General features: G+C 46.1%; 7 protein-coding genes across 7 annotated transcripts; 5 read left to right on the forward strand and 2 right to left on the reverse strand.

Annotated features, from left to right (window-relative positions):
- Nucleotides 1-653: 653 nt before the first annotated feature.
- On the forward strand, nucleotides 654-5003 carry N7495_009125 (uncharacterized protein; the record flags this gene model as incomplete). The annotated part of the gene is made up of 2 exons (XM_057211776.1): nucleotides 654-1628; nucleotides 1695-5003. 2 exons carry the CDS (start codon nucleotides 654-656, stop codon nucleotides 5001-5003), a joined length of 4284 nt encoding a protein of 1427 aa, XP_057061319.1.
- Nucleotides 5004-5584: 581 nt separating this feature from the next.
- N7495_009126 (uncharacterized protein) lies at nucleotides 5585-5971 on the forward strand (the record flags this gene model as incomplete). The annotated part of the gene is made up of 1 exon (XM_057211777.1): nucleotides 5585-5971. The coding sequence occupies one exon, from the start codon at nucleotides 5585-5587 to the stop codon at nucleotides 5969-5971; it is 387 nt and encodes a 128-aa protein (XP_057061320.1).
- A 4650-nt stretch (nucleotides 5972-10621) lies between these two features.
- On the forward strand, nucleotides 10622-13803 carry N7495_009127 (uncharacterized protein; the record flags this gene model as incomplete). Its single annotated transcript, XM_057211778.1, has 5 exons — nucleotides 10622-11327; nucleotides 11513-12006; nucleotides 12154-12282; nucleotides 12494-12624; nucleotides 12699-13803. The coding sequence occupies 5 exons, from the start codon at nucleotides 10622-10624 to the stop codon at nucleotides 13801-13803; spliced, it is 2565 nt and encodes an 854-aa protein (XP_057061321.1).
- A 797-nt stretch (nucleotides 13804-14600) lies between these two features.
- N7495_009128 (RmlC-like cupin domain-containing protein) lies at nucleotides 14601-16367 on the reverse strand (the record flags this gene model as incomplete). The annotated part of the gene is made up of 4 exons (XM_057211779.1): nucleotides 14601-14863; nucleotides 14923-15277; nucleotides 15340-15974; nucleotides 16073-16367. 4 exons carry the CDS (start codon nucleotides 16365-16367, stop codon nucleotides 14601-14603), a joined length of 1548 nt encoding a protein of 515 aa, XP_057061322.1.
- Nucleotides 16368-18067: 1700 nt separating this feature from the next.
- Nucleotides 18068-18445, forward strand: N7495_009129 (mitochondrial carrier domain-containing protein; the record flags this gene model as incomplete). Its single annotated transcript, XM_057211780.1, has 1 exon — nucleotides 18068-18445. The coding sequence occupies one exon, from the start codon at nucleotides 18068-18070 to the stop codon at nucleotides 18443-18445; it is 378 nt and encodes a 125-aa protein (XP_057061323.1).
- Nucleotides 18446-18838: 393 nt separating this feature from the next.
- N7495_009130 (thiolase family protein) lies at nucleotides 18839-20269 on the reverse strand (the record flags this gene model as incomplete). Its single annotated transcript, XM_057211781.1, has 4 exons — nucleotides 18839-18878; nucleotides 18949-19350; nucleotides 19423-20060; nucleotides 20126-20269. 4 exons carry the CDS (start codon nucleotides 20267-20269, stop codon nucleotides 18839-18841), a joined length of 1224 nt encoding a protein of 407 aa, XP_057061324.1.
- Nucleotides 20270-20725: 456 nt separating this feature from the next.
- On the forward strand, nucleotides 20726-21973 carry N7495_009131 (iron-containing alcohol dehydrogenase; the record flags this gene model as incomplete). Its single annotated transcript, XM_057211782.1, has 1 exon — nucleotides 20726-21973. One exon carries the CDS (start codon nucleotides 20726-20728, stop codon nucleotides 21971-21973), a length of 1248 nt encoding a protein of 415 aa, XP_057061325.1.
- Nucleotides 21974-22153: the final 180 nt, after the last annotated feature.

Genomic DNA, 22153 nt, shown 5'->3' on the forward strand with positions numbered 1-22153 from the left:
CCTGATAGATTATGATTAAATCTAGACCGATTCTGGACCTACGAGCTGTCCGGAATTCTATACCTATTATAGAATAGCGCCAATTAAGTTCCGTATCAAGTGTAGATCCACATTACTTCGGATATAATCATTGATATCTTGATAGGCTAATCTCGAAATCAGATACATCCATGAATATAAGTGGATACAGAAGAACTTTCCTCCGAACACTAAGCAAAACTTAAATCAGCGCTATTTTATAATAGGTATAGATTTCCGAACAGCTCATAGATTAAGATTCGGGTCTAAATTTAATAACAGCTACATAATCTATCAGGGGCTATCAATCTTCCATTTTTCGAGATAGATTTAACAAGTCAGTTTAATTCAACTCCTCAGGTGACCTAGTTATGGCTTCACATTCTAGCAGTTCCAAGAGCGCACCCGAACACTTCTCGAGGTCAGTGCAGCATTACTTCCGTCTCACGTGACACGGAACTTGTCAAATATCAAGATCCACATTACTTCGGATATAATCATATTAGAACTAGCAGTATATCCGATTTTTCTCTGCTTAGGGGTTCCATTCAGTTATTTATAATGGCGAATTTCTCATGTTTTGAAATTTGTACAAAGGAGTCTACTTCCTCTGGCTTGACTCTACATCGCCAACCATGGAGGCAAACACCCCATACAACCAGCCTAGGCTGAATGGAAGTGGTGCAACTATCGTCGAAACGTTCGAAAACGGCTCCCAGAATGTTGAGACCCCCTTTAAGAACTTCACCGAAAAGGTTTCCATCGACAAGCTTAGTGGCAACGACCCGGAACTTGGAGATTGGGCGTTTGGCGCAGACGTCAAGCAATTGAAAGATAGAGAGCTCTCCGCTGGACTAAAGAGTCGTGAATTAGGTGTTAGCTGGAGGAATCTTACTGTTTCGGTTCCTGAAGCTGACTCGGCCATCAATCATAACGCTATCTCCCAACTCGATTTTTTGCACCAGTTTCGAGCTTTCCGCCATAAGCCTGCCCAGAAGCAGATTCTTAAAAACAGTCATGGTTGCGTGAAGCCTGGAGAGATGCTTTTGGTTCTGGGACGTCCTGGTTCTGGATGTACCACTTTATTGAAGCTTCTAGCGAACCGCCGCGGTGCCTATGATGTTGAAGGGGATGTTCGCTTTGGAACAATGGACCATAAAGAAGCCGAAGCATACAGAGGCCAGATCGTGATGAATACCGAAGAGGAGATTTTCTTCCCTACCCTATCTGTTGGCGACACGATGGATTTCGCAACAAAGAACAAAGTTCCGTTTAACAGGCCAACCGATTTACCTACCGCCAAAGAATATCGTGAAGACTTTAAGGACTTTCTCCTTCGGTCTTTAGGAATTACACACACCGCCAACACGAAGGTTGGTAACGAGTATGTCCGTGGAGTCTCTGGAGGTGAGAGGAAGCGTGTTTCTATCATTGAATGTATGGCCACTCGAGGGTCAGTTTTCTGTTGGGATAACAGCACGCGTGGTTTAGACGCAAGCTCGGCACTTGACTGGGCAAAACTCATTCGAACCCTTACCGATATTTTGGGATTAGCCACCATTGTTACCCTTTACCAGGCCGGAAATGGAATCTATGACTTGTTTGATAAGGTAAGTCTTTCTCACACTTTATGAGATGGAGTTATGAAATAAAACTAACTCGAATAATTTTGGAAGGTCCTGGTCCTGGATGAAGGTGAAGAAATTTACTATGGCCCTATGTCTGAAGCAAGACCATTCCTTGAAGCGAATGGGTTTACTTGCCGTGAAGGAGCAAATGTGGCAGATTACTGTACCGGTGTCACAGTGCCTACTGAACGCGAGATCACACCCGGCTATGAAAGCTCTTTTCCTCGCACAGCCCGCGATATTCGCTCAGCGTACGAAGTCACTCCCATTTTCCAACAGATGTGTCAAGAGGAGGAGGAGTATCCGAAAACAGCTATAGAGCGTACTGCAGCGTTCCAAGAAACTGTCACCATGGAGAAGCAGAAGTTCCTCGGCAGAAAAACCATATTCACTGTTGGTCTTTACCATCAAGTTCTGGCATGTATCGTTCGCCAGTATCAGATCATTAAGGGCGACAAAGCCACCTTTTTGATTCAACAAGTTTCAACACTTATTCAAGCGCTTTGTTCTGCTTCTCTTTTCTATAATGCCTCCTCGGACAGCCCTGGTCTCTTTATTAAGTCCGGTTCCATGTTCTTCGCTATTATCTATAACGGCATCTTGACACCTCTTGCTGAAGTTGTCGCATCGTTCAATGGTCGTCCAGTGCTTGTGAAGCAAAAACACTTCGCATTCTTCCACCCTGTCGCCTTCTGCATCTCACAGATTGTTCTTGATATCCCGATTTATCTCCTTCAGATCTCCTATTTCTCATTGATTCTGTACTTCATGACAGGACTTACGATGACTGCTGGAGCCTTCTTTACTTATTGGGTCCATCTCTTCGGTTGTACGATATGTATGGTGGCTATGTTCCGTGGAATTGGAGCTGTCTTTTCGACATTTGACGGTGCCTCTAAGGTCTCCGGTTTCCTCATCACAGCCCTTATCGTATATGCAGGATACATGATTGAGCGACCACAAATGCATATGTGGTTTGGTTGGATCTTCTATGTTAACCCAATCGCCTATGCATTCGAAGCACTTGCTGCTAATGAATTCCATGGCAAGATCATTCAATGCATCGGCAGCAATTTGATCCCGTCAGGTGATGGCTATACCGATTCTAGCCTCCAGGCGTGTACTGGCGTTTCTGGCGCTGTTCTAGGTGCAACATTCGTCACCGGCGATCAGTATCTCGATGCTATGAGTTATTCGCATACTCATATCTGGCGAAACTTTGGATTTTACTGGGCATTCTGGGCGTTTAATGTCTTCGTCACGGTTACTGCTACTATGACATGGAGCGATAGCTCGGAATCTGGTCCCTCGATGCTTATCCCTTACGAAAGGATGAAACAACATCATGCGAGAGCCAAAGAGAGAGAGTTACAAGCTATGGACCAGGGCGCGATCGAATCAACATCACCTAACGAAAAAGATGAAGGCAATAGGGACCTGCAACGTAACTCATCGATTTTCACATGGAAAGATTTGACTTATACCGTGAAAACTCCTACTGGAGATCGAGTCCTACTTGACAAGGTTTATGGTTGGGTTGAACCAGGATCACTTACTGCTCTTATGGGCTCTAGTGGTGCTGGAAAAACTACCTTGCTGGATGTCCTTGCTCAACGGAAAACTGACGGCACAATTCATGGTAGTATCCTTGTCGACGGTCGCCCACTCCCTCTCTCGTTCCAGAGGTCTTCTGGATACTGTGAACAACTTGATGTACATGAACCGTATGCTACAGTCAGAGAAGCTCTTGAGTTTTCTGCCCTCCTCAGACAACCAAAAGAGTATTCTAGAGAAGAGAAGCTTGCGTATGTCGACGTTATTATCAACCTCCTAGAACTTCATGATATTGTGGACACTCTGATTGGTCAAGTCGGCGCAGGACTTAGCATTGAGCAGAGGAAAAGAGTCACTATCGGAGTCGAACTAGTTTCAAAGCCCAAGATCTTGATTTTCCTTGACGAGCCCACTTCTGGTCTTGACGGCCAGGCTGCATTTAATACTGTTCGATTCCTACGAAAACTTGCTGATCACGGCCAGGCCGTGTTAGTAACAATTCACCAGCCCTCTGCGCAGCTTTTCTCGCAGTTCGATAAACTACTTCTTCTCGCGAAGGGTGGTAAAATGGTGTATCTTGGCGATATTGGCCAGGACGGTTCCTGTATTAAAGAATATTTCGGTAACCTTGGAGCACCGTGTCCTCCAGGAACTAACCCGGCTGAGTATATGATTGATGTTGTTTCTGGCAATATCTTACCTGGTGTCGAATGGCATCAGAAGTGGCTGGAGTCACCACAGCATCAATACATGGTTTCTCATCTCGATCAAATTGTATCTGATGCAGCTTCTAAGCCGCCAGGTTTTGACAACGATCAAAATGAATTCGCAACACCTCTTATGACGCAGATCAAAATCGTGACCCAACGAATGAATGTTGCGATGTTCAGGAACACCGGCTACGTGAACAATAAATTGATTCTCCACATCATTCTAGGTCTATTCAATGGATTTACTTTTTGGAAAATTGGAGATACTATAGGCGATCTACAGCTTCGTCTTTTCGCCATTTACAATGTCATTTTCATTTCTCCCGGTGTTATCAGTCAGCTACAACCTCTTTTCATTGCCCGTCGTGAAATATATGACGCTCGCGAGAAGAAAAGCCGTATGTACTCGTGGGTCGCATTTGTCACTGGGCTGATCGTCTCGGAATTCCCATATCTATGCATTTGTGCAGTTCTCTATTACGTGTGCTACTACTGGACTGTTGGTTTTCCAAGTGACTCGTCTCGTGCTGGCGCAGACTTCTTCATCATTTGGATATATGAGTTCATTTATACCGGCATGGGCCAATTCATCGCTGCTTACGCGCCCAACGCAACATTCGCAGCCTTAGCAAATCCTCTCATCCTTGGTTTCCTCGTCGCTTTCTGTGGCATGCTTGTCCCTTACTCTGAGATTACAGCCTTCTGGCGGTACTGGATTTACTACCTCAACCCATTCACCTATATCAGTGGCTCTCTTCTCACCTTCGCCATTTGGGGCGTGGACGTCAATTGCGCCGAGAAAGAGTTTGCTTTGTTTGATCCGCCTAGTGGCCAAACTTGTCAATCATATCTTACCGACTATCTCAACAGCACCGCTGGTTCTACTGCCAATCTTGTTAACCCATCCGCCACCTCGGACTGCAAGGTTTGCGAATACACCACCGGACAAGACTACTTGGGCACTTTAAATATCAAACACTACTATTATGGCTGGCGCGATATTGGAATTTGCGTCATTTTCGCCTTGAGCTCTTACGCCACTGTGTACTTGATGATGAGGCTTAGGACCAAGGCATCCAAGAAGGCAGAATAGTTTGCTTGTGTGAAGTGTGCAGGTGGTTGGTTCTTGTTTTCTGTTTTGCTCTTGTTATTTCTTTTGCATGTTTCATCCTTATAGATTGCATTATACAGGCGATTTCTAATAGATAGATGGGTTTAACGTAATTCCCGGCCGGTTGGGCATCCCGGCCGGTCGGGCACCCCACCAATAATTTCAATAAACGCATCAAATTCAACTCCATATTTAAATACAAGAACATAATTGTTGAAATACGGAACAAAGCAGTCATGTGATCAAAACGTTACTTTATAATAGATAGTAAAATGGGGAACGCTCTAGGCAGCACAGTCAGCGTGCAGGTCGATTCAGCTAGAAAAACCAACCACAACTGCAAAAGAAAGCTCAGTGAGGGTAGGGAGTCAAAAAGTGAAGAGGTGTGTAAAGGTGTTCATTCTGTAACTATCACAACTTCTAGATAAATGGTACCAGATGGTTCTGCCGTCGTAGACCGCTTTCTCCTTCATACTATAGGGCTCCAAACTCCATGATTACCAAGATACGAATCTCAATCACAGCATAGGAAAATTCACGGCCTCAAGAGACACTCCAGAACCATGAAGCATTCTACACCGACCGGAGATACTATCGGAATGACCGAAACGGTCAGCGAGAGCGCTCCTATAGTCAAAAACGCGATAGCAGATGGAATTCAAAGAAGAAATGTTATATCTGCCATCAACCAGATTATCTATCATGGAAACACACCAAAGGCGAACAGGAACAAGCTCGAAAGAGATATCGACAATCACTCGAGCGGAATGGTGGCTCTGGCAACTTCAAGAGACGATTCAAACAATATATGGTGCAATGCGAAGGAGAAGATGGCGAAGGAGAAGAAGATTCAGAGCCATTTGAAACCCTTATCTCTGAACCTCAAACCCAGGATGATGCTAATTCTGGAGATTCTGGAGAGGCTGATGAAGAAGAAGAGAACTTCATGACTTCATGCGGAGAAATGACACCATTTGAAGCAGAAACCATGACATCTGAACTAGCTGATAGGGCATATCTTCACTCGATTATCCCAGAAAGCCAGTCTCCAGCCAGTCAGTCTTCGGCTATCAAATCTCTAGTAGAAACCACTGAAAATGACCCATTTACATACACCACCATCACCACCACGAGATACAATTTAGACGCATTTGTTGGGATAATGATCGATACTGGAGCATTAAGGAAGTCTACAGCCGGATATGGCCAAATTCAAGCCCTCCAAAAGCTCATCGATATCAATCTCAATACGTCCTCAGCTGGCCAAGTTTCTGTAAAATTTGGAATTGGAGCGACCTCTTCGATCGGCACAGTCCTTATCCACACCCCGATTGGCGAAATCCAATTCCATGTGGTTCATGCAGACACGCTATTTCTACTCTGCCTTGCAGATATGGATCGACTTGGATTCTATTATGATAATCTTTGGAATGTCATTATCTCTTCAAAAAGCCTAAAATCAATCCCAATTGTCCGTCGATTCGGCCACCCATTTCTGCTCTAGAAAGCAGTCGCAGGCTATATCATATCATCATTCAGCACCGAATGCCTTCTTGCAGACATAGAACTTCGCCGCCTACATCGTCGATTTGGCCACCCATCAGTTCTAAAGCTCCAGTCTATCCTTTATAGATCTGGCCACGATATCCAAAATCAAGCTCTAGAGCAGATAGCCAAGTTCTGCCAACACTGTCAGAAATTTGGCAGATCGCCAGGCCGTTTCCGGTTTAAGCTTCAAGGTGATGATGTTCGATTCAACTATAACATCATCGTCGATATTATGTATATGGAAAACAACAGAAGATCAGAGCCAATTTTACATATTGTCGATAAAGCTACTGTCGATCAACTACGTTGAAAGGAAAGGGTTCACACGTTGCACTATATACACTGGAAAAGGCTATGGTTCGGCCTAGATTCTTAGTATATACGTTGTGCAAAGTGGTGTGAAATGTGTTCGATTCATGTAGCTACTTGAGTTCCTAATAGAGTCGTTCCCCCGTGACTCGGGGGTCTGTTTGTTCCGTTCCGGGTTTATGGTATTGCAAGATTGCAATATCCATGTTCCGACGGCTACTAGATTCCAGACCGGCCGATGGCTTGATAATATCTCCGCAAAGCACACCTGGGACGTCATCCGCTCATGCTGGATAGACATATACCAAGGATACCAAGGACCACCTGATGTTATCACACATGATCAGGGCAAGAACTTTGTGAGCAGAGATTCCAAATATTACGCCAAGAAACTAGGAATCTCCATAAAAGCTGTTCCTGTGGACGCCCAGAATTCGATCGGCATGGTCGAACGATATCATGGACCACTTCGGCGAGTCTACCAGATCATTATCGCAGAGCTAGGATCAAGAATCGACAGACATATGTGTCATAGGTTAAAAGAATACCTTGACAAATGATGTTTAGTGTAGGATCAAGAGTGGCACTATATAAGTAGAACCTGCGTATGATTTCTTGAGAGCGAAATCATTATAGTCTTTTGGCTCAGTGGGATGGACGTGGACGCAGGCACGATCCCTTCACAATATGGCTCTCCAAATGGCTTTCAAAGCCTTGAACGATAGTATTGGGCCCGATGGTCTTGTTCCCACCCTTCTCACCTTCGGCGCATACCCTCGAATGGCCGAACTAGATGCGCCATCGCCCTCAGTTTCTCAGAGAGCAGCTGCCATCAGTAAGGCTATGGCAGAGATTCAGAAACTTCGCGCAGAATGTTCGATTTCTGATGCCCTGAATACACGAAACGGGCCGATAACAACGGCAATCCATGGGCTACCCCTGAACTCTCTAGTTCTACTATGGAGAGAAGTGAATGCCCAGAAGACAGGACAATGGACTGGATCATTTACACTACTCTCAGTAGAAGGAGAAACCTGCATCATCAATTTACCGATCGGCCCAACACCATTCAGAACAACAGTGGTAAAGCCATACCTAGACGCGCAGAGACACCCTGAATTCGCTCCAAAACATCCAGACACGACATCAACTCCAACTTCAGAAACAACTTCAGAGCCAACTACCTTTATAAAGGTGTCTAAACCACAATACAAGACACAGTTTCAGGCCTCGCGACAAAAGGAGATCGACGATTTACTTATAAAAGGAGTCTTTAAGCTTGTTACCAAAATTTTTGAGAATTTAAGACTGTTCAATTCCCGTTTCGTTGATGAAACCAAGCACCAAGGGACAGATAAAGCATATGAGAAGTCCAGACTAGTAGTTCAAGCCTACAATGACCAGGAAAAAGAGACTGTTCTAACTCAGGCGCACACAATTCAGAAAGTAAGCCAGAGACTTATTCTCTGCATCGCCGCCATGAAACTCTGGCCAGAAACAGAAGTCAATTACAACCTGTTCCTAAGGGATATTTCCCAAGCTTATGTTCAATCCACGACAAATCTGAATCGAGAGATCTATATCCGACCGCCAGCTGAATTTGGATTACAGGAAAATACTGCCCTTAAGGTAGTAAAACCACTTTATGGCATCCCTGAAGCAGGAAACCATTGGTTCAAGACGTACCATTCCCACCACCTGAATCAGCTAGGGACAGAACAATCCATATTTGACCCTTGTTTACTGTCCTCGAACGACCTATTTGGCATCATTGGCCTCCAGACTGACGACACTCTAATTCTTGGAGACGATGTTTTTGCCAATAAAGAAGAGAAAATGCTCCAGCAGGCCCAATTTGTAGCCAAAGGACGAGAAAAATTGTCAACATCGCATCCCCTCAAATTCAATGGGTGCATCATTCAGAAAGAAACAGTTCCTCGAGAAGCCATCATCATTTCCCAGGAAGCTCAATGCAGAAAGCTCTCTTCAGTTCCTAAAGGGCCAGTCTCTAAAGATTCATACATCGCTCAACGCGCCAGAGGATCTTATATCGCGACAGTCTGTCAACCAGAGGCTGCATTTGACCTCTCATTCGCCGCCCAAGTTACTAAACCAGGAAATGAAAACGCGAAAAGACTAAATCAACGGCTGAGTTGGCAAATCAAGAACGAATCCAGAGGCCTCCGCTTCGTCAAACTAGGACAACACCTTCAGCTACTCGCTTTCACAGACGCATCCTTTGCAAATAAAGCTGATAATAGCTCGCAAATTGGCTTTGTTATTGCACTCGCAGATGGCCACAGCACCAAGGATGGTCACATCAACGCCAAAATTATCCACTGGAGCTCGATCAAGTGTAAGAGAGTTACTCGAAGCGTCCTGGCTTCAGAGGTCTACGCGACTTCGCATACTCTGGATATCGCCTTCGCAGTAAACGCCACTATCAACAAAATACTGCGAGAAGTTATACCTATCGCTCGGCATCGAATAAAACGAATAGAATTTTGGATTATTCGAATTCGAATTCGTATTCGTTTGGGGTAGCATTATTCGTATTCGATTCGTTTTATTCGTTTTATTTATTCTGCCACCGCCTATATTATGTCATGTATGCGCCCATATGTTCAGCTAAGGTATCAGTGGAGAGATTGTTCAGTCAAGTTCGGGATACAATTGGTGTTCGTTGACATTCTTTGAATAGTCAGACGATGAGGAAGTTCTATTAAGAGATGTATATACAGAGACTGTTTTTGAAAATTGAATGCGTGCGCTATTTTTTCTACAATTTGAAAGGGTGTCATGCCTTCTCACATTCTACCCAATGAATGTCTGTTATATATAACTGGAGTGACGGGCTCTATATCCTAGTCTTGGTATGACCACGTGACCAATGAATCGAATATTCGATCGAATTTCGAATATTCGATATCTTTGTCGAGCACTAGTTACGGATATTAGCTAGTGGCCACGGATACGGATCTTGTAAAAAGGGCTTGGATATATCCGTGCCGATCAATGGGGCCTCGGCTATACAGAATATGGTTCAGTTCCCCCGCAGTATTCAGGCCTAAGGTTCACTAAGTGTGGGTCAGGATGACATGGTACCGAATCCTATTCGCCAATTAAAAGCACGGCTTAAAACCCCGGGGTTAGATATTAATCATGACGTGTAAATATTCCTCTTTTTCTTCTTTTTTCTTTTCTTCTCTGTAACAGAGTTGATAATCTGGAAATGATATGACCATTATGTAATACGCACAACTACCCGGATCCCCCATGATTCGTCCAAGAATCAGTCTTGCAATATTATCGAGTTCCTGTTCCCATCTTTGTCTTCTCTGTAAAACCCAGTAACCCCTTAATCCTCTCTCTTCAAACCTTCAAATCCATGAACCTCTATTAGATTTCTCGACAACTCTCTCTCTTTCTCTCTTCTGAACTCAGCTGAATTGCCAGAGTATCGTGCCCCTAGATGTCGACAGCCAGACTCCCAGTGTCTGACTGATGAGCTCCTGGCGCACTCCAAAGAAAATGAAAGTTTGTCCTTACTGCGATCGAAGATTCCACAAGACTGAGCACCTGCTTCGCCATCAACGCTCACGTGAGTTCCATTCTCAAACATGCATTTCAATGCTAGCACGTCGTGCATTAGCCTGTCATGAACAGACGAGTCAACGACAAGGATTACGGCACTGACTTCCTTATTTTTTCGCACCACTAGACACGGGTGAAAAGCCATACGCATGTCCGCATTGCGACCGTCGGTATGGGCGAAGGTTAGTAGACCCCCTCGCCGTCCTCGAGTCGGCAGAGCCGGATGTCTGAAACGCTCCTTCTACCACGCCCTCTCTTCGTTCCCCGCTCATATTTACTCGTATAGTGATGTCTTGCTGCGACATGTCAAATACATGCACGACGAAGTGCCAGCAGCTTCCGCCAATTCGAAGAGGACCAAATCTCGAACCGATTCAAGGACGACACCAGTAAACCAAACTTCGCTTTGGGACGTCCATGCCCGAGCGGCGAACCCTGTATCTCAAGATATTTCATCGTCCATGACCGATGATATCGTGCCCAATAATGCACTTATGTCCAACCCACACTTGAGTCAGGTTGAATTCTCCTCCGCGTTTCAGTTTGACAAATTCATCTCGACGTCGATGCTTCTCGCCCATGACAACCCCGTGGCCGAGCAGATTATCCCCAGAGGTACGAACGGAGCGGGGCACTCTGAGCATGATTCCATGAATAATGCGCCGTCGCCGTTAAGTGATCGGCCTGCAGTTCCACAGATTGATCACCATCAATTGCATCCTATGGCGAATCAATCCTCTGAAGGACACCATCGCCCAACAGCGCAGGAAAGGCATGTCGATACCCCCGACTATCAGCGAGTTTCCATGATTAATCATGAATCTGACAATGTTTCGCCTCGATTTCATCAAATAAGTACGGTTACCGAACTTCCCTCCTTTTGCGTTTCACATGTGCTCACTGGCGACTCATATTAGACGATACATTCACTAATTTGGAGCTACCTCCTCTTGGTGCCGACATATTCTCCCTCCTCCATAGCCCTGATTCCAACGTGGCACCATATTTGGAGTTCCCTTTCTCTGAGTTTTCTTCTACAGTTTCTGGCTCGGAGACCTCCAGTGAAGAGCGAACGAACAGTATTCCAGCTGAACGCTTCTCCCTCGTGTCTCGACTCTGGCCAAAACGATGGAGTTCGCAGGATTGTGGATTTACATGTAACCTGTGGAAAAGTTTGATCATGCCTAGTAGGAATACTGCAGCAAGCGACAATCTTCACCCCGGGTCTTCAATGGTGTCTATGAATGGCTCGCAAAATACGGATTGGGGGTTGGACGACAGCCAGCAACAGGAGCTAGTGCGAGAATTTGCCCCAAAATCCCCAGCGCAGCCGCAACGGAGCGACAGCCTGTCATACGCCACTAGCCACACTACCAGCCGTAGCTATGATGGCTCGAGTATGCCTTCTGATTCCGGCTTTCCGTCCACTCGCTTGTTGAACTTAGGATTATCCACAGTATTGCGGCAAACACACTGCTTGGTTTCATTTCTGCACCAACCAACCTTTGTAGTGCGTGCAGCCCCGAAATCCATCGTATTTGCGTTATGCTTGTTGGGTTTTTTGGTGCTCAACGCGGAAAAGACAAACGGGTATGTAGACAGGTATTTACCGGTGAGTTTTGCTAGTTTTGCCAGTTTCGCCTGCACTATATTGCTATTGCTGATCATTCTTATTCACCAGATTGCAATAAAAAAGTGCTGTGCAGACCTAGCAGAGCCCAACTTTGGCCCGGACGATTCTAAGCGTCTTGTCTCAAATCTCAGCGCTGCCACTCTACTTCTATATGCAGTGTCACTTCATCCAAGTAAGGTACGAACGCTCCTTCATCTCTCATAGGACATAGAGAGTGAGATAGTGTAGGGCTAATATCTCGAGAAACAGAATCACCAAGAAACAATGATGTCACAGATGTTGTATCACCAGACGATCACAGTAAGACAATTCAATCTCATCCGCCCCTTGTTAGTATGATATGCCTGACGCAGTATCTCAGGTAGCCCAACTATCTGGCTTATTTCAGCCCCATTCGAGCCTACCCCCAATAGCCGAGTTACTAGGTCAGGCACAAGCAAATAGTCCTTTGCAAAATGAGCCTGTAAGTGACATTGACGTGCAATGGAAGCTTTGGGCTTGTGTCGAGAGTATGAAAAGGTAGGACCTTGCTCGTGCTTTCCATGACTCATTCTGAGTTTATTTCCCGGGCTTATACATGCATTTCTGTTTAGACTTGTTGCCACACTCATTGTGACTGACTCCTGGTGGTCATATAAACTCGGCACGACCCCTCTTATCTTTATACACGCAATGCGTTATGACTTGCCTTGCTCCACAGAACTATTCCGAAGCTCGTCTGCAAAGTCTTGGAAGCGCCTTATTGATACAACCGCTTGTATCGACCATCCGCCAGTATTGATCGAATTGCATAGGCCCTTGTTAGCGCTGCCATTGGCGCAACAGATGTCTCCGATAGGAATGATGGGTCTTTTATCCATTTTTTGGATTCGCATATTGGAGATCCGCCGGCGTATCATACCACAAGGCCCTATGGAGATAGAACAAGGCAAGCGACTGATCGTACCTGGAGCCATCTACGCGAAAGACGAATCAAGTAAAATGATAGGCCACGGTCTGCAAAAAGTCTATATAAATTACGCTCAATTTCTGCAATACGAAAACCCGAACTGCGTTACCCTATGGCACTTCCTCAACCTCCAGCTACTTGTGAACGTTGAAACTCTCGAGAGTGCTACCGGGCGCTATGGTCTCGAGCATGCTCATTCTGCCCTGCAAATCATAGCTTTGTGGAGCAAAACTCATTATGCGCGGCGGGCCTGTCTCCACGCAGCGGGGATATTTAAAGCTATGAACCGACGGCGCATCACTGACAGTGTTATGTTTCATACCGAACATACCGAAGTGTCAGTGTTTCTCGCAGCCCTTGTCCTAGGCCTATATATCTTCACGGTTCACTCCAACAACGACGATAAACACGATGCTGAGAGGAGAAAGTCAGTGGAGGTCGATGCGGAGCCTTGTGAAATGTTAGACGATGTTGACTGGCCAGGTCTAGGGCTCATGGGTCTCGTGCCATTATCGGAGACGGCGATAGGAGACCGAAGGTCGGACAGCCCGGCCAGCCGATTCATAGAAAGCGAGTCGCCTCTTAGCTTCATGGGGAATTCTATTGACGGTGGATATGACGGGGCTCATATGATCTTCTTGGAGTATGCCAATCTCCTAGAGGACCTCAATAAGGGAACAATCGAAGGACTCAGTCAAGTACTCCGGATAATGAGTAACTCGTTAGTCGATATGGATTGTACCAATTGACCATGACGAAATTGTCGATCCAGCCAAAAAGGAAGATCAAATAATATTCAATTTGAGAAGTTTTACTTGTACATACATTTATGCAAGATGAGGTGGCAAATTTTAAACATAGAATATTCTTAAAAGGAAACAGTCTTTCTCAAAAACATATGTCTATGTAGCAGCATTTCCCACCTCTTAACTTTGCAAGCGATGCGAAGAGGTCAGACCCTCGTTGATATTGACCTCGTGGTATTAGTCAGTTGCTTTCCTGTGCTCGGCCTGATTCTTGGCCACACGCGCCAGTAGCTCTTTGGTCAAAGGATGAACAGAAAAGTGATCAGTCAGTCTATCTCAAACCCTTTGGTCTGTCCCCTGGGTATGAATCACACCACAAACCTTGCGAGCGTACTCAGTGAAGAGAAAAGTACGACAAGCCTCAACCATAATGATTATCTGATCTGTCAAAGGACTGATTCCAAGTTTAGTTTAGTGCATTATTAGTCAGCTCTCATACGTTGGCAAATTTTACTGCTGCGAATACACACACATACATATTTGACTACTCTGTTCCTATTTGCTCGCACGAATCCACTATTCAGTTCTCATTCGACAGTTATGAGCCCGGTACGCCGATAAACACCCCGAGAAAAACATTCTGAATTACATTCAAGCGTGCATACATTGGGATTTCCCTATTATGATCCACATACTGAATGGACTCAATGGAACCTTGGAAGGCAAATGGAGGGGGTTTTTTTAGTAAGCTGCATAAATTAACTATATGACTAAAAGGACTGAACCTATTTTCCGGTGTCTCATTTGGCAAGCGAGGCGACGAGTTGAGACCCTTCTTCGATGTTGACCGAGTGGTAATAGTCGGTTGCCTTCCTCTGCTCAGCCTTGTCCTTGGCCACTCGCGCCAGCAGCTCCTTGGTCAGAGGGTGAGCTGAAAAGTGGTCGGGCAGCTTGTCCCAAACCTTGGGGTCAGTACCCTGAGTATGAATGACACCACATATCTGGCGCGCATACTCAGTGAAAAGAAAGGTACGAGAAGACTCGACCATGATTGTCATCTGGTCTGTTAGGTATCTCATGGTTAGTGCTTAGCTATGGCATTTAGAGAGTGGAGTGACTGACTCTCCAAGATTCTACGTGGTTCATTGACCTGCAGCGGACGCTCATACAGATACTCGTCGCTAAATCCTCCGTGGGGCGTGTGTCCACCTTCGTAACTGCAGCCGCCTGGCTGGAACTCATCCGACCGACCAAGTCCCGCACCGTAAATACAGGCCAGAAGTTCGGATGCACTGTTACGGTGGAAATAAGGCGGACGGAATGTGTTGGTTGCCGAATCCCACCGAGGGCCAAACCAGAGGTAGTCCGCCAGGGGCTGATGCGGGTCAATAGATGGAGCAGTGAGCACAGTATTCACGCTAGGGTCCGTGTGATCAACAGTGGCTGTGTTCTGAGCAACGAATTTGGTGAGATCGTACTATGCATTTTGTTAACCCAAGTCACATTTCATCTAGAATGGTGATCTGTTGTTGAACTTGCCTTATATGGAACACAATTACCGTGCCATGCAACTACGTCGAAGGGACTGTGGTCTTGCTTGATCACAACAAGCTTCCCGGTGTTTTTTACCACAATGGTAAAGGGCATGTGTAAATCCTCGTCGATATATGCAACCGGGTGGAGGAAGTCCCTTGGGTTTGCCAGTCCATGACCACCAAGGGGTCCCAGATCCGGTAGTTGCCATGTTGAGCCCCAGATCTCGGCGATATGGCCACGAGCCACAGGACTCCCGTTGGCCAGGTTAATCCTAAAGCGAACTCCGCGTTGAATAACACAAATCTCACCGGGCTGTACAAAGAGCTTGCCCATCTCAGTTTGCACATCGAGGATGCCCAGTTGGGGTGTGATGAGGAAGTCTCCGTCAGTGTTACAGAATGCCTTGTTTTTCATATCGGTATTCATCATGTAGACATAAAGGGCAAGACCCTGCTTCAAGTTTGGGTCACCACTCCCACAGATGGTGTGTAGGCCATCGGTGAAATCGATTTGCTCATCATCTTTCGGCAGAGGGAATGGCGACCACTCAGCCTGCTGCGGCAGTGGCTGAACTTTAGGATTCAACGAGAGAAACGAGTTCTCGATATGAGACTTGGTTTCAATGTCTCCATAACCCTCTGCGAGGCCATTAGCTTGACTGTTTTCTGTTTCATTCTATCATATGTTCCTGTCCAGGTAACATATAGGATGTTTGAGCTTCTCAAGTAGTACTTACGGTGAGCGGCAGATGGTCGGGCACGATACATGTACGTGCTCGAGTTGACATGACGTGGAGCCGCAAAAGCAGAATAAGTAATTCCCTCAGTGTAAAGGCCAAACCCACGATCCTGGGGATTGTTCTGTGCAATTGGCAATGAGCCTGGAATCACTTCAGACTGAAATCGGTTGCCGAACCCAGGTTGGTAGTCGTACGGATCATTTTCACGAGTAGGCTTCGTCCTCTGTAGGTCGGTATAGTGGAATACCTTTTGTGGGTCGGTCTCTGCCTTTCTTGAAACAATTGGAGACATGGCAAAGTTGAGAATGAATATCACCCGAAGTTCAAATGGAGTTTGTAAATTGGTAGTTCGATTTTGAGAAATCTGTTACTCGGAAACTCGATGCACAGAGGCCATATAAGATACAATTAAGTGGCACCTTTGACGTCACCTATATAACAACTTAGTTGCCACGCAAAGTGGGAAATGCATCATCTCCGACAAATTCCAATCTCCACATGGTATCAACCCATCCGGCACGGTATCCATCTTGGATGAATGGTTGTGGGGAAGGATCTGACCCCAGTTTATCGGGCTTTTCCACTATGTGGGGCACTTCGTATCTCGTATATCGCGGATTACATTAGGTGCTTAACCTTGGAAAATATTTGTGCAAGTGCATCTAGGTACACCTAGGTTTTCGCTGGGATAAGTGACTTCTTCCTCTCCTGCTTTCTTTTCTCTTCTGTGGTGTCCTCGCCTGGACTAATCGCTGAAATGACCAACCGCAAAAATGGACCTCCATCTCCGCATCAATTTCTTGCAGATACGTGATAGATCATATCATGAAAAGGAGACATAGCATGGAAGCTCTATCGCTCGGCATCGAATAAAACGAATAGATTTTTGGATTATTCGAATTCGTATTCGTTTGGGGTAGCATTATTCGTATTCGATTCGTTTTGTTCGTTTTATTTATTCTGCCACCGCCTATATTATGTCATGTATGCGCCCATATGTTCAGCTAGGGTATCAGTGGAGAGATTGTTCAGTCAAGTTCGGGATACAATTGGTGTTCGTTGACATTCTTTGAATAGTCAGACGATGAGGAAATTAGTTCTATTAAGAGATGTATATACAGAGACTGTTTTTGAAAATTGAATGCGTGCGCTATTTTTTCTACAATTTGAAAGGGTGTCATGCCTTCTCACATTCAACCCAATGAATGTCTGTTATATATAACTGGAGTGACGGGCTCTATATCCTAGTCTTGGTATGACCACGTGACCAATGAATCGAATATTCGATATCTTTGCCGAGCACTAGGAAGCTCCAGGAACTGACTCTTTGCTACAGGTGCTGTCGCGGGAATCTCAGAAGTAAGTAGAGACTTAAGACGCCTAGGCCTTGCTGTGCCTGATATTCAAGCCCTTCGCTTACATCCCTGGATAGTTATCAGTGATGTAAATACAGCAAGAAGATAAAAGGAAATTTTGGTAGTGAGAAGGTTAAAAATAATATTCTCACATGAACTAAGGTATCCATTGGACGTTGTAAAAACGAGGCTGTAAGCGATAATCCCGACTCTGTCTCAAGTTGCCTCGCTAATATATTTTCAAGACAGCTTCAAAGGACAGTAGGTGGAGCATTGCAGTATTCGGGGATGGTAAATTGCCTTGCAAAGACTATAAAGGAGGATGGGTAAGTGAAAAGGCCAGTAATTGCGATGTTCTGTTAGATGCAAACATTTATATTCCAGGTTCACCCGTTTATATCGTGGAATCGCCGCTCCAATGTTGATGGAGATGCCCAAAAGGTGAGTGATTCGATATTGATTTTCCATCCTCATCCGTTTCGTTGCGTCCCATTCCCTTACCTCTTGTTCCGGCTTCGATGAGCTGACATTTGCCACTCTGATGACCAGAGCCACGAAATTTGCAGCCAATGATCAGTGGAGAAAATTTTAGAATTCTGTCCTTGGAGTAAAGCAACCAAGTTAGTCTCTGGCCTTCATGACTGGGGCAAGTGCTGGGGCGACGGAAGCTTTTGTCGTCGTGCCTTTTGAGCTGGTAAAAATCCGTCTCCAGAATCAGTCATCAGTCAAGCAATATAGAGGTGTTCTTGACTGTACCATTCAAGTTGGTCGAGAATCTGGGCTTTTTGGGCTTTACCGAGGCTTTAAGAGGACCGTCTGGCGGCACATTGTTTGGGATGCTGGTTATTTCGGTTGCATCTTCAAAGTAGGGTCGCTTCTTCCGCAGGTGACAACAAAAGAGAGTGAACTCTTGAATCAGTTCATTGCTGGCTCAGTAGGAGGAACATTCGGAGCCGCTTTGAATACTCCGTTGGATGTCGTAAAGAGCCGCATCAAGATTCCAGGCCTTGTATAAGGGCTTGGTGCCAAAGGCTGTCCGGTTTGCACCCGGAGGAGGGATGCTGCTGGTTGTGTACAATACTGTAATTAACATGCTGTCCGAGGCATGAGAAAAGTAAAGAAGAACATGAAGAAACTTTCAATTTAACTTGGGCAAGCTGTCTGTCTGTTCAAACGAGAAAAGCTTTAGGAGATTCATTCAACTATAAGCTGATACTTTTATCGCAGAAGTATGTGTATCTTCTGAGCACTACGTTAATGTTTTCATTGCTCCTCGCTTCCATGTCGACGAAATCAAACTCTCAATAGATCCTTGATCTTCTATCCGTTTTGTCTCGCAGATACAGCATTTAACAAAAAAAATCAAAAATCAAAAAAGTAAATCGCTTTGCTTCAATTTGACCGCGTACTACTCTCGGGCAAAAGCAGCGGCTACGCCAAGTCCAGTACTAGCAGGCATAATGGTGTCAGCAGAAAGAACGGATGATTCTCCAGTTACGAACGATTTTCGAGTCTTACCTGGCACACATGCTGATTACACCAACCTCTTCATCCCGCCTGTAAAGCTCCGAAAGAAGTGTGGCTAGCTGTCGGCACCCTGTGGCACCGGTTGGATGGCCTAGCGCGATGGCTCCGCCATTGGGGTTAACCTTGGCAACATCCAAGCCTAACTCGTTTATACAAGCTAAAGTCTGGCTCGCAAAGGCCTCATTAAGCTCGAAAATATCAACGTCTCTCTGCGCCATGCCGATGTGTTTGTACAAACTGTTAATGGCGTGTAAAGGCCCGATTCCCATCTCATCTGGCTCGCAGCCAGTGACCTTGGCTCCCAAGAAACGCCCGATGGGTTCTATTCCGCGTTCAGCAGCCCAGGACCGACGAGCAAGAATCACTGCTGATGCACCGTCGGAAATCTGGGACCTATACAGCAAAAAGCCCGTATATATCAGTCACTTTGACCTCTACATCGCAGTTTTGACCTTTTTGACTCACGAGTTTCCCGCTGTACTTCCGCCATTTTCTATAAAGGCTGGTTTTAGCTTGGCGAGCTTCTCCATTGTCACGCCGGGCCGGATAGTGTCGTCAGTTTCCACTCTGATAGTCGTCTTTTCGCCACTTTCAGAATCCAGCATATTATACTCAACAGGCACAGTCTCGGAGTAAAATCGGCCTTGGGCTTGAGCATTTATGGCCCGCGTGTGGCTGAGGAGGGCAAACTCGTCCTGCATCTGGCGGTCAACGCCGTACCGACGCGCCACGTTTTCGGATGTGATGCCCATTGGCATCAGACAATCCGCGGCAGATTTGACTGGTGTGGCACGAAGAGTCGGACCAACATCAATTGGAACACCACGCGTCGTATAGTTCTTTGACATACTTTCGACACCGCCAGCCATGGCTACATCAATCTGACCGGCACTGATGGAATTTGCGAGGTGCATGACGGCCTGTAAGCTACTCGAACACTGGCGATTGACCGTATGGAATGTCGTAGAAACAGGGAATCCCGCGTGCAGAAGCGCCATTCTGCCAGTTTTGGCGAAACCGAGCTCAGCGAGGACATTGCCGATAAGTACATCTTGGACGTCCTGGGGGTCGATCTTGGCACGTCTAGGAGCTTCGGCCATAACCTATAATCAGTGTGTTAGTAGATTGCCGGCTTGTTTCTAATTGCTGGCAGATCTTTCAAACATACCGGGGCGAGGATATCTTCAGGCCAAGCATCCTTGAATTTCCCTTTGAAAGAGCGAGTGATCGGGCTGCGAACGGCTGAAAGGACAACCACATCATTCGGAGCTTTACTCCTCACGGCTTGGCAGCCCCTGGAAAGCATCCTCATAGTGCTTTACTCGGAGAAATGTTGTTGTCTCTGATTTCTGTCGCATTCAGGCTTCAGGGATCAATATGATATACAGCGCGGTTATGCGACAAACTACCTACAGGTATGAGTAATGCAAAGATGTGTGTGCACGATAATCCCTCGTAATGAATTCGATTATCAGGATAAATCCAATGGGTTTCCCTTGTGCCCACGTCTGTGACATGCTCCATTTCATGTGGGGCATAAGGGCACCACATTCTCCCGAACTTGAGTTCCACTTAGTGAAAAGTGGGCCCTCAGCTGTGGAGTGAGTGCCTCATTGGTATGATGTAAGGCTCCGAGTTATCGGCACATTCCCCGATTTTCAAATTGTTTCTATACCATTTGCCCCCCAGACCTGTCATTCATACTTCAAAAGACGTTGCAAGGTTACCACGATCTTCTTTTGAGTAAAATTCGGTCTCGTCTGATCCTATGGCTTTCGAATTCGGTAAAGAAGTATGTCGTGCGGCCTTCGATGGCGGTGATACACCTAAAGTCTCGTACGGATTGCGATTTCCCGAGGCCACTCTCCGACATTGTGAAGATGTCTTCTCCAAATCAAAAATCTACATAATCTGCTCAGGCTCATTGGCGCGGAACACTGATGCCCTCGACCGACTGCGCTCGGCGTTGGGTGATCGCGTCGCGGGTGTTCGAGTCGGTATCGACCCACATACCCCTCTTACCCAAGTCCTCGAGGTGATCAGAGATGCTAAAGAGCATGAAGTCGATTGTTTGGTCACACTTGGTGCTGGGAGTTTAACCGATGGCGCGAAGATTGTGCGATTCGCATTGGCCAACTCTGCATCAACCATGGAGGACTTGGATACACTCTGGGGCAACACGCAGAGCAATCCAAAGTTCCGAGAGAAGGTACACAAGCCGACGGTTCCGCTCATCCATATCCCTACATCGCTGTCTGGGGGCGAATACCAGGCCATTGCTGGGGGTACGGAGTCACAGAGCAACGCTAAGCGGACATTTTATTGTGGTGGCGTGAATCCAGAGCTTGTCATCCAAGACCCAGAGCTATGCATTACAACTCCTCAGTGGGTGTGGCTTAGCACGGGTATTCGAGCTGTAGATCATTGTGTCGAGACTCTCTGCTCTTTGGTGTCGAACGAAAAAGGCGATGAATGTTCAAGAAAAGCCCTCCCTAAACTAATTTCCGGTCTCCTCCAGTGCATGAACGATCCATCTTCTCTCAGAGCTCACCATCTCTGTCAGCAAGGCGTTGTTGATGCGATGGCCGCCGTGTCGAGCGGCGTTCCGCTGGGTGCTAGTCACGCTATTGGACACCAGCTTGGGCCCCTTGGTGTAGGCCATGGTGAGACGAGCTGTATCTTGCTGCCTGCGGTTTGCAAATTCAACCTCAAGATGCAGGCAAATGTCGAGCGACAGGCCGCCGTCAGAGACTTGCTCATGCAGCAGAGCGAGGTTCAGGATATCTGCAAGGCGAGAACTAATACACTCAGTACATTTGACCTGGGCGACGTTCTCGATGCCGTGATTTCGACCCTCCAAATGCCTCGATATCTTGAGGACGTCAAAGTGAGCACTGATAATATTTCTACACTGGCGAAAAACAGTCTTGACGACATTTGGATACGCACAAACGCGTTCCCTATCACGGAAGAGGCGCAAGTAAGAGAAATTCTCGCAATGTGCATGCGGCGATGAGGGCTGTTCAGTCTCCTGAGACAAAGGAATTAGGGTGTCTTGGTCCTGTGTGATAAACAGCTTCACGCAGATGAGATAAAAATCTGAACCGATCAGTTTCAAGCTTTTCAGGGTAGATGTCTTTTGAAATATAAAACCAGAATGTAAACCAATATCGTTGCGTGTATTTTATGTTTTCAA

The sequence above is a fragment of the Penicillium taxi genome (assembly GCF_028828555.1).
Source record: "Penicillium taxi strain IBT 34144 chromosome Unknown utg000005l_segment0_segment0, whole genome shotgun sequence".
Classification (NCBI taxonomy): Eukaryota; Fungi; Ascomycota; class Eurotiomycetes; order Eurotiales; family Aspergillaceae; genus Penicillium; species Penicillium taxi.